Source organism: Nesoenas mayeri (genome assembly GCF_963082525.1).
Source record: "Nesoenas mayeri genome assembly, chromosome: 23".
NCBI lineage: Eukaryota > Metazoa > Chordata > Aves > Columbiformes > Columbidae > Nesoenas > Nesoenas mayeri.
In genome coordinates, this window is record NC_137574.1 from 5,642,030 (window position 1) to 5,658,272 (window position 16,243).

Sequence of the window (16,243 nt, forward strand, 5' to 3'; positions counted from 1 at the left end):
CACACACTGATCGAGCGTGAACCAGCTCCCCTTTCCCTCACATCCCAAGCACTTAATTCCAGCGGGATATCAGTCAGTGAACGTTAACGCTTGTGAAAACATCCTACCTGACTTTGCCCTCGTACTGCCCGTAGAACAAGTGCTGCCGGCTCATCCATTCGGCCATGACGAACTCCAAGGCGGGTTTGCCGGTCGGTCCGGGGAGACTGCACAGGAACTCGAGGAGCGGCTCCAGTTGGGAGTGAACCAAGTGAGCAAACACCATGATCAGGGACTAGAAGAGGAGAAAGGAAACGTTAACGGTACATAATTTATATCAAATATTCAAATAGCTGAGTTTTCTGCAAGAGCAGAGGCCGCGCTCACCAACCCCAAGAGGAAGCACAACCCACTGCACAACGCTCTGCTAAAAGCAGCCAATAGCCAAAAAGCACAGCAGGATCAGTTTACTCACACCCGTGCCTCAAACTAATAAATCTTCCTAAAGCAAAGATTAAAAAGCTATTTAACAAAAAATATCGGAGATTTCAGTTGACTTTTGGCTAGCAAAAATATCATATGGCAACACTCAGACACTGCAACCGCCCCAGTTTGCTCAGCGGAGCAGAAGCCGTGCACATGGTTCTGTGCACAGAGCTCTAAATCTGCACGTATCTGCCAGAAATGTGGCTCGTTATCAAGCCAAGGAACAGAAGTTATTGGCCCATAACCCACATTCTCTTCCCCTTTCACCCCAGGGATGTCCCATCATCACCTCCACCATGGGATCCCCCTTCTCCCACACCAGCACATCGTCATTCGGCAGCGCTTTGCCAATCCGAGTGCGCTTTGGACACGAGTTTTAGAGAAAGAAATGCAAGTTTTAGAAAGGGGTTTTTTGTTTTTTCCAATTTTACAGCCTACAGGCTCGTTTCTCTTTCCCTGGCTATAGGGGCTTCACGGGACTGCTTCACAGTTAAGTTTTTAGACCTTTTAAATCCAAAAATAGGCAAAATGAAAGCCATTCTAAACAGTTAAGAAGAGACAAGGTTTCCAAGAGGAAAAAAATAGATATAAAGGCTTTAAGATGAAATATGTGCTGACATTTGAACGGCCTTCTTGTTTCACCTTGATCAGAGGAAGCACCAGATCAGAGGTTCGGAGCAGAGGGAGCCCCGGCCAAGCGCCATGGTGAGGGCAGCGGTGGCATCTTGCAGAACAGCACCAGCACAGCGCCCTCCAGAACAGTCTATCAGAACAAGTAGGTGATGCCCTTGTCTGGTGTCTCATCTGATGCAGGACAACCACAACCTCCCACCCATCACACGTTCACCTTGTCTCAGCTCCTGGGCATTTATCACACAGAATGTCAGGGGTTGAAGGGACCTGGAAAGCTCATCCAGTGCAATCCCCCCATGGAGCAGGAACACCCAGATGAGGTTACACAGGAAGGTGTCCAGGCGGGTTGGAATGTCTGCACAGAAGGAGACTCCACAATCCTCCTGGGCAGCCTGGGCCAGGCTCTGACACCCTCACCCCAAACAAGTTGCTTCTCACATTTAAGTGGAACCTCTTGTGTTCCAGTTTGAACCCATTGCCCCATGTCCTGTCACTGGTTGTCACCAGAAGAGCCTGGCTGCATCCTCCTGACACTCCCCCTTTCCATATTGATCCCATGAATGAGTCCCCCCTCAGTGTCCTCTTGTCCAGCTCCAGAGCCCCAGCTCCCTCAGCCTTTCCTCACACGGAAGATGCTCCACTCCCTGCAGCATCTTGGTGGCTGCGCTGGACTCTCTGCAGCAGTTCCCTGTCCTGCTGGAACTGAGGGGCCACAACTGGACACAAGATTCCAGGTGTGGTCTCCCCAGGGCAGAGCAGAGGGGCAGGAGAACCTCTCTGACCTACTGACCACCCCCTTCTAACCCACCCCAGGTCCCATTGGCTTCCTGGCCACAAGGGCCCAGTGCTGGCTCATGGTCACCCTGCTGTCCCCAGGACCCCCAGGTCCCTTTCCCCTGTGCTGCTCTCTAATAGGTCATTCCCCAGCTTACACTGGAAGTGTTGTCCTTTGAACACAGGACAAGAACACTCAAACATGGGCTGCCTTTGCAACAACATCCAGACTTTGGCAACTCTTGTCCCCTCTAAAGGTTCAGTGACCACAAGCCAAGGTCCTGAGGGACTGTTTAAGGTGCAGTAAAGCTCACCCAAGAGACCCTGGCTTACCCTGTAATCTGGTGAGCTCTGTATGAGCAGAACAGGCATTTTCCTGACCAAGAAGATATGCAGAACCTCCAATTGCGGTAGCCATAAATAATCAGGCACACAATTAAAAAAAAAAAGAGACAATTTCTTTTCCTGCCACTTGTACTGTCTCTCCTGGGTGCCCAACCTGCTCACCTGCATCACGCTGAGCGTCTCTGCTTGTTGCATTTTGCTCAGGATAGCTCTCAGGATCTGGTCCAGATTCTCTCCCAGCTCACTTCCCGCTTTCGAAATCAAAGTGGACACCAGTCTGCCCACAAAGGCCGCGGTGAATTCGGAGGTCCTGGGATCCAGAAGCTGGCTCACCACCTGCATCACGTACCACAGCCCATTGTGGCCTTGCTCATCGTGCCACTGTGCAATTTGCTCCAGCGCCACCGAGACGTATGCACGCAGACACTCGCCACCGTTCTAAACAAGAAAATGATCACGTAAGAATTTCCCTTTACCATGCAAGGGAGCAGGGAAACATGGGAAGACATCTGCTTTCATCACCCCAAAAAAGACCCTTAACCACAATGAAAACAATGGGCAAACGGGTGGCACCTGTAAAAGATCCAAGCTCTTGAACACGCAGTAAAATCAGTTCCTACATTTAAAAGTCATTTATAAAGACGTTGCAGAGTGCTGGTCACCTCCCCTGGACCCACGCAGCCCTGCGATCCCCACCCTCCCCACTGCTCACCTGCATAGTGGCGTTGTCGTCTGTGTTCAAGCTGCACTGAGCCACCGCAGGGAACGCCTGGCAGATCAGGAGCTGCGACAGTGGGGGTTTCGTATTCCTCACAACCGTAGTCAATATATCAATAGAAGTCTGAAAGGAAAGCACAAAAAGCATTGTTCCAGCGGTAGCTGTGGTATTGTTTTACCTTTACCCAACACTGGTGCGAGCACCAAAGGTGTAAACCGGAGAGACCTGAGTTAGTACCACCATCCCATCCTGACTTTACAGTCTAGAGTGACACCAGAGTCACTGCACTGGACACAGACAGGGGGTGTGTGCTGTACAAGTTCCCACAGCAGTTCAAACATAGAAAGCGACGTAACCGCTTAAACAGTTTCATGGTGTCCTGATGATGAGAGAATAGAGTGACTATCAGCAGGTTTGCTGGTGACACCAAGCTGGGAGCAGTGGTGACACTGGAAGCTGTGCTGCCATCAGAGACCTGGACAGGCTGGAGAGCTGGGCAGGGAAAATGTAATGAAATAGAACAAGGGCAAGTGTAGAGTCTTGAATCTGGGCAGGAACAACCCCAGGTTCAGTGTAAGTTGGGGAATGACCTGTTAGAGAGCAGCACAGGGGAAAGGGACCTGGGGGTCCTGGGGACAGCAGGGTGACCATGAGCCAGCACTGGGCCCTTGTGGCCAGGAAGCCAATGGGACCTGGGGTGGGTTAGAAGGGGGTGGTCAGTAGGTCAGAGAGGTTCTCCTGCCCCTCTGCTCTGCCCTGGGGAGACCACACCTGGAATCTTGTGTCCAGTTGTGGCCCCTCAGTTCCAGCAGGACAGGGAACTGCTGCAGAGAGTCCAGCGCAGCCACCAAGATGCTGCAGGGAGTGGAGCATCTCCCGTGTGAGGAAAGGCTGAGGGAGCTGGGGCTCTGGAGCTGGACAAGAGGACACTGAGGGGGGACTCATTCCTGGGGATCAATATGGAAAGGGGCAGTGTCAGGAGGATGGAGCCAGGCTCTTCTCGGTGACAACCAGTGACAGGACAAGGGGCAATGGGTGCAAACTGGAACACAGGAGGTTCCACTTAAATTTGAGAAGAAACTTGTTGGGGGTGAGGGTGTCAGAGCCTGGCCCAGGCTGCCCAGGGGGGTTGTGGAGTCTCCTTCTCTGCAGACATTCCAACCCGCCTGGACACCTTCCTGTGTAACCTCATCTGGGTGTTCCTGCTCCATGGGGGGATTGCACTGGATGAGCTTTCCAGGGCCCTTCCAACCCCTGACACTCTGGGATTCTGTGATGCATGTTAATCAGTACAGCCAGGGCACTGTTCTAGCTGACTTGTTCCACTTTGTTTCTATTGATTTAAATTTATTTTAATTACCCATGAGCAATTGTTAGAGTCATACCAATCAATAGGCAGATTATAAGTGTATTGATAAAGATGTTCAGGGGTTTAACTCCATAAAATCATTCTATACATTCAATGCCTAATCTTTTACAAGCTTTTTATAGAAAGGACAAACTGTAAGATTTAACTCCAGCAGTTTATACACATGTGACATATAAATCAAAAAAGGCCTAGAAAAAAGTGCAAGGAATAGTAATGTACTCTGCTGGAGAACATTCCACCAAAAAGAAGAGACTTATTGCTGCAAGACAGCTACATCAAAGCTAAAGGGCTACGGATACCCCGCAGAGACTGGAAGAAGGCCAGAGGAGCAGTTTAAGGTTAAATTTTGGAAGCATCTCCCCCAACCTGCAGTTTGCAGGTAGAACCTCTACCGATGATCAAAGTCGTTGTTGCAAAGCAGTTTCAAAGCAACCTTTCTACTCCTTGCAGAGCACCCTCCTGTACGTTCAAGAACAGGGAATCAGCTCCCCTGGGGCACTTACTGCACAAAGCCCCGCGGGGATCTTGTCAGCAGGGGCCTGCATGATGCTGACGAGGGTGGGGATGAGCCGCATCTGCATGGGGCCCTGGCAGGCTTCTATCTGAGCGAGCTCCTTGAAGATATCCTGGGCAAGAGAAGCAACGACTGGGTCTGGAGAGAGAAAGCATCATTTACCAAAACGCACCAACAACCACCTCAGCTTTTGCTACCGCTATTTCGAACAGGCAAAGCAGCGAGTTTCCATTTTAGCTTTACCGTTGAATGAAGCAATTTAATTATCATTTATTAAGTTTTCAGTATGAAGATTCAGTAGCAAAAACAACTGTATGTTGAGAATGCAACTTGAACACGTACCATTGCTGTACTTGAGGAATATCGCAATGGTGAAGGGGCAGATTTTGTTCTCCACACTTGCTGTAAAGGCTGGATCCACCGTGCAGACAATGCACAGCGTCTCCATGACCAGGTTCAGGACCTCGGAGCTGAACTGAGTCGCCAGGTGGATCAGCCCATCGAGAATGCTGGGAAGGAAAGGCTGCAACACGTGGGTGCTCTCCGAGATCTTCAGCTGGTCACAGTAGCTAGACAAGAAATTTGGGATACAAAAATACATATTGAATATATTAAAGTGATTTATACATTTCATACTATATTATACGTAAGGGGTTATTTCACCCCCCTCATTCTTTTTGCTCAAATTCCCTTCTCTAGGGCTTTTCCCCATCAGTCTTCTCCTTGATCTCCCAACAGCTCAGCTCCTTTTTTGGCTTGTCTTGCCTCCCCATTCCACCCCAGTGGGTCACAGAAGCAGAGCCAAGTGGTGCTCAAAGCTTCCACCGCCTCCCACTAACAATTCTCTTCAGAAGTGCCCGTTGATGGAGAAAATTAACCTTGAGGAATAAAGTGAGAGACCCACTGCTTGCACCGGCTTTAGTCACCACGTGCTACAAGTGAGACAGGGAAGAAAAGAACCATTTCAGGAATAACTAAATTGTAAGTCTCTGCATTTATTATCATTTCAGCGCAAACAAAAGACAAGGTGGTTTTGGGGGGTGGGGAAGAGTAGTTCTTTTAGGCGTTTATTGTGTGGGGTTTTTTTTAAACTAGTGTTCAATTCTGTCCTGGTTTTGTTAAAAACAAGACCGGTTCTCTGTTAGTGATTTTTCTCTCAGCCAAGTTCTAGGTGCTGTACTTTTCCCAGGTTTAGCTGCATATTTTTCCTCGGATGCTGCACTCGGTGCTGATAAGAGACCAGCGGAATGCTGGAGAAGCTCATGTTTAGATTTATTCCTATGGTAGCTAAGAAAGACTGATAAGTTTTCCCATGTCCCGTTGTGAGAGGGGTGTGTTTGAGGAGGGGGGGATGAACAGGTGACTAGAACTGACCAATGCAAGTATTGCATCCCATAATCGCCATACCCCCTATATAAGAGGGTGATCACGAGGGTCACTCTCTCTTTGACCATGGCCGGCATCCAGAGAGGACCCTGTCTGTCTGTCTGTCTGTCTGTGACCCACAGCCCTCAGGCCCTGCATCCTGCACCCAGGCTCCGCCAGCTCTGCACACCCAGCTCTGCTGCTGCAGTGACGCCAACCCCACATCCAGCGCTCCAGATTGGCTTTGTATATTTTGTATATATATTCTCTATTTATTAGGAGCATTAGTAAAACCCTTTAAAACTCTCCAACTTGAAGTCTAAGTCTCTCTTCCTTTCCCCTTATGTTTCTTATCATTTTTCCGATCTAAAGGACGGGGTGGCGGGAGGTAAAGGGGATACCAGGGAGCGTCTCCCACGGTTTATTGCCACCTTGCTTTAAACCTTGACAAATTCTCACATTAGAATCAATACAGCAGATCTTCTCTTTCTTCTTGCAACTTATTTACGCAAATAGGACACCAACACCGCCCCCCTAAACATTCCTTATTGTTGCCATTTGCTCCACAAGCCTTTATTATGCCATTTGGCCACTATTGTGACCAAACAGGAGTATGCTGGTTTCTTTTTTACGCTTTCCATCGCTACCCAGCTCTGCTTCTCTTTGGGACTGTATCCATTATAACATTTTACTGCAGCCAAGCTTGAATCTCAGTTTCATACTCCTCATTAGAGTTATTCTATCTTGAACCTGCTGACATTATTTCATTCAAAGCAAACACTTCCACAATCTATATGGAGATATTATTACTATTCTAATGCACCGGTTTCACCGGTGTGATTTACACCCCGTATCCCTGGAGCTGTGGGATTTTGGGGTTCACCTACCCCCAGATGGCTCTGACCGCGGAGATGCGCACGGAGGGCGGTTGGGTTTCGTGCAGGCCGCTGACGGTCGCCTGCAGGAACTGCTGGATGAGCTCTGGGGACATGGCCACGGTGAAGCGGCTGGCGGCCCACAGAGCACGGCCCAGGAGAAACGGAGACACTGAAACACAACAAGAACCCCCAGAGCTTTCAGAGGCACTTCCATGAGTTTAAAACGAGAGCTGCTTCCATCCATGATCCAAAATTCTGTCCTCCCAGCAGGAAAACGGTAAGATACGGCACAGAAGACGAATGGACAAAGGGTTTTTATTATGGGCCTCTGTACGGCCTTCCCACCCTCCAGCAGATCAACACGCCCACCCAACTTGGTGCAATCTGCAAACTGAGTGAGGGTTCACTCGATCCCCTCATCCGGATCACAGTATCACAGTTTGTTTGGGATTGGAAGGGACCTGGAAAGCTCATCCAGTGCAATCCCCCCATGGAGCAGGAACACCCAGATGAGGTTACACAGGAAGGTGTCCAGGCGGGTTGGAATGTCTGCACAGAAGGAGACTCCACAACCCCCTGGGCAGCCTGGGCCAGGCTCTGCCACCCTCACCGGGAACAAGTGTCTTCTCATATTTAAGTGGAACCTCCTGTGTTCCAGTTTGATCCCGTTACCCCTTGTCCTATCATTGTTTGCCACCGAGAAGAGCCTGGCTCCATCCTCCTGACACTCACCCTTTAGATATTTATAAACATTAATAAATTCACCACTCGGTGTCCTCTTGTCCAAAATAAAGAGCCCCAGCTCCCTCAGCCTTTCTTCATAAGGGAGATGCTCCACTCCCTGCAGCATCTTTGCTGCCCTATGCTGGACCCTCTCCAGCAGTTCCCTGTCCTGCTGGAACTGAGGGGCCACAACTGGACACAAGATTCCAGGTGTGGTCTCCCCAGGGCAGAGCAGAGGGGCAGGAGAACCTCTCTGACCTACTGACCACCCCCTTCTAACCCACCCCAGGTACCATTGGCTTCCTGGCCACAAGGGCCCAGTGCTGGCTCATGGTCATCCTGTTGTCCACCAGGACCCCCAGCTCCCTTTCCCCTACGCTGCTCTCTAATATGTAATTTCCCAACTTACACTGGAACCTGGGGTTGTTCCTGCCCAGATTCAAGACTCTACACTTGCCCTTGTTCTATTTCATTACATTTTCCCTGCCCAGCTCTCCAGCCTGTCCAGGTCTCTGATGGCAGCACAGCTTCCAGTGTCACCACTCCTCCAGTTTGGTGTCATCAGTAAACTTGCTGACAGTCACTCTATTCCCTCGGCCAAATCATTTATGAATATATTGAATAATACTGGCCCCTGAGGCACTGCACTAGATACAGGCCTCCAGCTAGACTCCGCACCATTGACTACCACTGATAAAGAGATTATCGATAAAGAGATCAAACAGAACTGGCCCCAGCACGGTGCCCTGGGGACACCACCACACAACATGCACAACTGCATTTCACAGCGCCCCGTGCATCCAGCAACCTGACTCAGACACTTCTGTTTGTAAGAGATTTCCAGGCTCTGGCGCTCGGCAGCTCCTCTGGCCAACGTACCTGAGAGGTTGAGGTCTGCGAGAACCACATTGGTCAGGAAGCCGTGCATATCGAAGTGTATTCTGCCGTTCTTCACGCTGTCCGTAATAATAGACTTCACAGAGCCCAGGGCCAGCATACAAGCTTCATGTATCTTCCACCTGCAAAAGAATTCAGATGCCCTGGGCAGCCTGTTCCAATGCCCAACAGCCCTTAACGGGAAGAAATGTTTCCTAATATCCAGTCTGAACCTTCCCTGGCAGAAACTTCATCACTTGTCTCAAGAACTGCTGTAATTCCTTTTATCTTCTTCTATCAGTCCTCAAATTTAATCCCTGTCCATCAGTTGCGGTGTCACAAAAAATGTGATTAAATGATGCTGCAAAAGTGCTTGTGATTCTCACCAGAGCCGTGTCCTGCCTCCCGTCTCCTTACCAGTGCTCAGCACCGTTGTTTTTAGCCTGCTCAGCTTCCTGTAAATGCCTCGTCGCTGCTGCAGCCAGCGCAGTTGCGCTCTCATTCTGGAAATCAGCAGCCACAGCCTGCACAGAAGGAAATGATAACACTTGAATAGACTTCTGAAAGTTGCCCTTTGCTCCAAACGTACTATATGAAGCTAGATTTATTATTTGTTATTGTTATTTTGGCTCTGACTCAACATGGAACACATTTCATACCAGCAAGAGATCCTGTGCAGCAATCCTCACTGTATAGGAAAAAGTATCATCGTCTTCGTCCTCCACAAATTGTTGTGGATTTGCGGTCCAAACTTTTATCTGAAACAGAAAGGAGACAAGGATGGGTGGATGACCCATTCAGAATACCAAGAGGAAAAGGGAGCTTTTCTGTTCCCAGCAGCTCAGCCTTGCAAAACTACTTTCAGCAGCTTTATCTGCCTTAAGAAGTCATCATCTTCAAGTGGTTACCACATTCTATTAGAGAAACTTTTGAAAAGAAGACACCCTCTCTGGTTTGAGCTCATCTTGCTCTTCTGCTCCTCATTTGAGAGCTGAATTTGACAGAACTAAGGACTGACCTGCAATCAGTGCCATATGGTTTTAATTATAGGTGAGGAATGGGAGAAGCAGACGAATCTTCACCAGAGTGCCTGTTTTGATGCATGTCAAGCTACACAAGGTGACGATGGCTGTCAGGTTTGGGTGGCCAGGAGCCACACAGAATTTCTGTACTGATTATTTCACATCACGAGCACGATTTTTTCACTATCATAGAAAGCTGGCTACTCCTTTCGGCATGACAAAACTCATTATCACAGCATAATACATCATAAAGAAATAAAGCTTGAGAGAGTTGGGGTGTTCAGCCTGGAGAGGAGAAGGCCCCAGGGAGACCTTATGGAGGTCTTTCAATATATAAAGGGGGTTTGTAAAAAAGATGGAGACTTTTTACCAGGACCTGTCGTGACAGGACAAGGGGCAACAGTTTTAAACTGAAAGAGGCGAGATTTAGATTAGATATATGGAAGAAATCATCTCGTTTGCTTCCTACGCAAGACAAACACGCTCACCTGCTCCTCTGTGATCTGCATATAAAGGAGGATGTAATAGATCAGCTCTGGCAAAGCCTTCTTCACCGTGCTCTTAAACTTGTTGTTTTCCAACAAGGCATGAACAAATTCAAATATGCTGAACACTAGATTCTCAAATCCCAACACTTCACCTGAACAAGGAGGAAAGTGGGAAAAGAAGAACATGACGAAATATGCAGAAAGGCAGAAGTGAAAACTAAAACCATTACTGCATATGCTGACATAAGAAATGCATACACCGGTGTTAAATATAATGACAAACTATTTGTCTGATGAGATAATGTTGATTCTTAGTCCCAGGCAGGGCAACAGGAGCCCCAGGAGGACGTCATCCCATCACTTTCTGCTCTCTTCCCACCTCACCGCACACTCCTCATTAAAACCGATCAAGCTCAACCTAAAATCCGTTTGGTTTTCTTCTGTCCCATTACTTTTACCTGAAAATTGTTGCAGAACTTACTCCTTGAGCCATTAGAAAACCTAAATTATGCAGCTTCATTGATCGCAGTCACATGTAACTTGCAAAGAAGTGACAGACACTGTTCTAACACCACAAATGAACCTTTAAGCACAACCTCCTGCAGCGTTGCAGTCACTGTTTGGACAGCAGTATTAGTAGGTAAGCCCATTCCTCTTCCAAAGAGAAGGCAAAAGAGCAACAAGTCCTTACCATCAGAATCCACAGGGTCCTCCACCTCTTCTGTGTAATTTACTTCTGTTCTCACATAAGTGGACGAGGTTAAGTAAATACACGTGTTTCTGCAGTGAAGAAAGGACTGTTCGAAAATTCAAACGGCAAATCAACTTCAGCAGCAAGTGTAACCAACCATTAGTGCAGCTGTAGCGAGGGACAGTGCAGATTCCCCTGGACCTGAGTCCTTATGTTGTAACATCTTCTTAAGATGACAAATGTCATACAAAGCGTACCAGACACAATGCAGAGATCGGCCTCAACGCTACAGGCACAGGCACTCGCATCACTCATGATGTACGACTTAAAAGTAAAAAGAAACCTTATCAACCCCACTGACCTAACAAATACCTGGTACATCTCACAGAATCCCAGAATGTCAGAGGTTGAAGGGCCCTGGAAAGCTCATCCAGTGCAATCCCCCCATGGAGCAGGAACACCCAGATGAGGTTACACAGGAAGGTGTCCAGGCGGGTTGGAATGTCTGCACAGAAGGAGACTCCACAACCCCCTGGGCAGCCTGGGCCAGGCTCTGCCACCCTCACCCCAACAAGTTTCTTCTCATCTCTAAGTGGAACCTCTTGTGTTCCAGTTGGTACCCATTGCCCCTTGTCCTGTCACTGGTTGTCACCAGCAGAGCCTGGCTCCATCCTCCTGACACTCACCCTTTCCATATTGATCCCCAGGAATGAGTCCCCTCTCAGTGTCCTCTTGTCCAGCTCCAGAGCCCCAGCTCCCTCAGCCTTTCCTCACACGGGAGATGCTCCACTCCCTTGACTGCCTCTAATGACCCTCTTATCCCTGATATGCTTTGAGATGGCACCAGGGAAAAGTTGTTCCATCAGTTTCCCAGGGATGGACGTGAGGCTGATCGGTCTATAGTTACCCGGGTTCTCCTTCTTGCCCTTTTTGAAGACTGCAGTGACATTTGCTTTCCTCCAGTCCTCAAGCACCTCTCCCATTTCCCAAGACTTGGCAAAGATGATGGAGAGTGGTCTCTCTCACATAAAGAGCAACTCCACCAGCACTCCTGGCTGGCCTGTCTTTCCTGAAAACGACACAGCCACCCATGAACACATTCCAGCCATGTGTGCTGTCCCACTGTGCCTCCGGAATTGCCACCAGGTCATCATCTCCTGCCCTAACACAGGTTTCTAACTCCTCCTGCTCATTCCCCATGCTGCACGCATTGCTGTGCAGGCATTTCAGAGAGCGAGCTGAGCGCACCCATTTCACCCCAGGGTCTGGGAGGCCTCCCAGCCTTCATCAGCTCCAGAGTGCTGCCCCACTGACGCAAGCCCAGCTACCACCCCATCCCCTCCGAGTCTCGTTTAAAGCTCTCCAAATGAGCCCCGCTAATTCCTGTCCCAGCATCCTTTTGCCCCTGCAAGATAAACCTTTCCCACATATCACCGCTTGGACTGGTGTCTTGTAAAACCAGCCGTTACCAAAGAACCCAAAGCCCTGCCTGTAGCACCAGTCCTGGAGCCAGTTGTTTACAGACTGAATTTTTCTATTCCCTCCCGTATCATCACCCAAAACTGGGAGGAGGGAAGAGAAAAATCACTTGAGCCCCAGACTCTTTTACCATCCGTCCCACCTACCCCACGGATGCCAATATTCTATCTGTCATGGTGGACTACACCATGTACCGTGCTCTCCAGCTGTCTTCAGGTCATCCTTGTGTATGAGACAGTTTGTCTTGGCTATGTTAGTTAAAACCTTTCACTCCAAAGGATATAAGGCGGCACTTTCTGTCAGGGTGTTCCAGACAATGGGCAGGATCTGCTGCATTGACGAAACCATGTGCTTCGGATAGTTTTTCACCAGTGCCGTCACAGCCTGGAATGAAAAAGAAGATCAGTCAGCAGCGAAACCATCAACAAACACTCATGGGCTGCTGCTTCATTAACAATATAATAATATAACAATATAATAATCCAATCCAATCTAATCCAAGATAATCCAATGTCTTCCTGCCACCAAGGTCTCCCCTCACTCACATGAACTCGGACAAAGAAGCTCCTCTCGTTTGCAGGGGAGGAAAGAGATAACGCGAGATGTACAGCTCTGGCAATGCAGACAGAGCAGTGATTTGGTGGTGTGGTCTAGACTGCAATCAGGTGTACATCACCGCACAGCACTGCCTGGATGCAGTTCCACCTGGAAACCATCTCGTCCCAGAAAATTAACTCTAATATCAAGTAAAATCAGACCACAGCCTATTTCCTACACTTTCACATGTGCAAGCAACACACCCGTTTGCACAAGCAGGGAATGGGAATAGGATGGTGGAGTCACCATCCCTGGAGGGTTGGACACACGGACATGAGGTTCTCAGGACATGGGGCAGTGCCAGGGCTCAGGAACGGTTGGACTTGATGATCTTGATGGGCTTTTCCAGCCAAAATGATTCTATGGTTCTATAATATACAGGTGTCAAAAGAATGGATTTTAAGCATAAAATGTACTAGAGCAAGGCTGTAAGATACTTTAGACTGTTGGTTAATTGGTGCTCTTGATATAATTACTACATCGTACATCAAATTTGTATTTCCTTGCTATGAAATGTGCCTTAACTCCGCTACCTGTCACGTTTAATCACTCTGTTTCTCTCAAAAAAAATCAATAGCGGCACATTCGACACCAACAACATCGGAACTGGGAGTCAAGAATCATTTAGTTGCAGCTCATTCATCCTCAGAGACAGCAATTTAATTCATGCTCAACTATCAAACAACAAAACAATGAATTACGCTGCTGGTATTTTGTCCTAATCCTCATGGTTGACAAGTTGAACCTCCCAGCTCCTACAAGGCTTGAAGGCACCGACTTTCCTGCTGATAATTTGTTCTGAGTTTGCAGCTACACTTAGAAAGATTTGGTACAAATTCACAAACAGCTGCTCAATATGATGTGACCCAACGCTCTTTCTCAAGCAGGATCACTATCCTAGCGGATCGGGCAGACGTGCACACTTCAGTACTATTTGTTAAAGCTTTTGACGCTCTCCTGCATGATGTTCTTATATGGAAAGCAAGATATTTTAGGTCAGGGCTGCCTCTTATTTCCACTGAGAACTCCATGAAACTTGGAGCACAAAGTTCTCAAGAGACAGGGGAAGGAAAAACAAATCTTCCCACCGCTTGCTGCACAGCACTTCATTAAGGAAAAATAGATAGGACTGAATTCGCATCTGGTTGAAAATGAACTATAAAAACCCCTTGATTCCTTCCTCCATTGCATCAGCATTTCACGGGGTTCCTGCAATGATCTCATCTGTAGAGCTGGCTTAACTAATCCCTTGAGGTCTCTTACTCCTGCTTACAGTAACTATAAAATCCACTCTTCTGGAAGGGAAGGCGATTTATGGGTCTTGCACCTGAATCCATTTTCCCTTAGAAATTTAGTTATCATCCGTTTAGAAACCCTAAGTGACCAAACCATTCATAGCCCTGAGTCAACAGCCAGAATACTCATCTCTTCACAAACAGCCTCCTACAAACCACTTGCCAGCAGACGGTCTCCTGAATTTACTGCTAAAATCCGTCCTGGTTTCCTGCTGCCATCAGCACCACCCAACACAGCCATTTAGACCGAAACCCTCGCTTGTGTCGCGCCTTCCAGAGGTGGCCAAGAGCAGGTGCCCACACACAACTAAGGAACCGAGCAAGAACGCGACGACACGTCTTCCAAGACACCGCTGCTGGGTATCGGCGCAGCCACAAAAGCACAAGTAGCTCCAATTCCAGTAAGCACTGTTAGGTAAGTAACAAAAACAGTTATTAAAGCTGCATGTAGCAAGAACAGAAGAACTGGTCTATGGTTAGAGTGAAACTACCAATTACAACTGCTTTCCCTGGAGGCTGAAAACTTCTACTCATTAAACATCTAAATGTATGTATCTGGATTCAGACAGTCTTGAGCTGCAGCCTGTTCAAATTAAGATCACACCCTGCGGAGTATCTCTGTGTTGGTTTTCCTCTTTATTACTGTCGAGGAACCCCAGTGCACAGCCAACAGAAAGGAAAACAACGCTGCAAGAGGCACTTTCCCAAGCAAAGCCGCCAACGTCCTCCCCGAGACCCAATTTGGTGCCACCCAGCAACAACCAAGCCCCTGCTGGTTCCAGTGCCAACGTCACCCCCCAGACCCCTTTTGGTGCCGCCCAGCGACAACCAAGCTCCTGCCAGTTCCAGTGCCAACGTCCCCCCCCAGACCCCCTTTGGTACTGCCCAGCAAGGACCAAGCTCCTGCTGGTTCCAGTGCCAACGTCCCCCCCAGACCCCCTTTGGTGCCGCCCAGCAACAACGAAGCCCCTGCCGGTTCCAGTGCCAACGCCCCCCCCAGACCCCTTTTGGTGCCGCCCAGTAACAACGAAGCCCCTGCCGGTTCCAGTGCCAACGCCCCCCCCAGACCCCTTTTGGTGCCGCCCAGCAAGGACCAAGCTCCTGCTGGTTCCAGTGCCAACATGCCCCCCAGACCCCCTTTGGTGCCGCCCAGCAACAACCAAGCTCCTGCTGGTTCCAGTGCCAACGTCCTCCCCCAGACCCCTTTTGGTGCTGCCCAGCAACAACGAAGCTCCTGCTGGTTCCAGTGCCAGTATCCTTCCCCAGACCCCTTTTGGTGCCGCCCAGCAACAACCAAGCCCCTGCTGGTTCCAGTGCCAACGTCCCCCCCCAGACTCCCTTTGGTGCCGCCCAGCAACAATCAAGCTCCTGCTGGTTCCAGTGCCAACGTCCCCCCCCAGGCCCCCTTTGGTGCCGTCCAGCAACAACCAAGCTCCTGCTGGTTCCAGTGCCAGCGTCCCCCCCCAGACCTCCTTTGGTGCTGCCCAGCAACAACCAAGCTCCTGCCAGTTCCAGTGCCAACGTCTCCCCCCAGACCCCCTTTGGTGCTGCCCAGCAACAACCAAGCTCCTGCTGGTTCCAGTGCCAATGCCCCCCCTAGACGCCCTTTGGTGCTGTCCAGCAAGGACCAAGCTCCTGCTGGTTCCAGTGCCAATGCCCCCCCTAGACCCCCTTTGGTGCCGCCCAGCAACAACCAAGCTCCTGCTGGTTCCAGTGCCTGGCACCCACAACCCCTTACTGGGAAATGACAGGATGGCACAACAGGTACTGCTGCCTTGGACAGGACTAAGAAAACTAGTTCCACAGCGCACAACTCAGTAGCTGCTGGTTTGTTTGATATACAGCAACTTCCTGCACCTGCCAGCATTTCCTTTCATGGCTCCGGTGCAAAGCCGGTCATTATGAAAAACTTGTGATGCTTTTCTTCGGTAACTCTTCCTTATTGTTTTGGCCAGGGAATGTGAACAAGCCTCACCGTTCACCTTCAGAAACCAGCTCACTGTCACCCAAG

The 16,243-nt window shown here is 49.2% G+C and overlaps 1 protein-coding gene across 3 annotated transcripts in view; it reads right to left on the reverse strand.

Annotated features, from left to right (window-relative positions):
• The window catches only part of IPO9 (importin 9), a gene marked incomplete at its 5' end in the record, with an annotated part of 36,102 nt that overhangs the window by 7,308 nt on the left and 12,551 nt on the right, over positions 1-16,243 (reverse strand). For all 3 annotated transcript variants that reach the window (XR_013923219.1, XM_080358363.1, XM_080358364.1), the window contains 12 exons: positions 108-274; positions 2,380-2,655; positions 2,930-3,058; positions 4,808-4,956; positions 5,161-5,387; positions 7,071-7,230; positions 8,664-8,803; positions 9,078-9,184; positions 9,320-9,418; positions 10,171-10,322; positions 10,862-10,920; positions 12,624-12,724. Coding sequence is in view for 2 of the 3 variants with exons in the window: in XM_080358363.1 (XP_080214489.1) it covers positions 108-274; positions 2,380-2,655; positions 2,930-3,058; positions 4,808-4,956; positions 5,161-5,387; positions 7,071-7,230; positions 8,664-8,803; positions 9,078-9,184; positions 9,320-9,418; positions 10,171-10,322; positions 10,862-10,920; positions 12,624-12,724 (1,766 nt within the window). The remainder of the gene's footprint in view (positions 1-107; positions 275-2,379; positions 2,656-2,929; positions 3,059-4,807; positions 4,957-5,160; positions 5,388-7,070; positions 7,231-8,663; positions 8,804-9,077; positions 9,185-9,319; positions 9,419-10,170; positions 10,323-10,861; positions 10,921-12,623; positions 12,725-16,243) is intronic.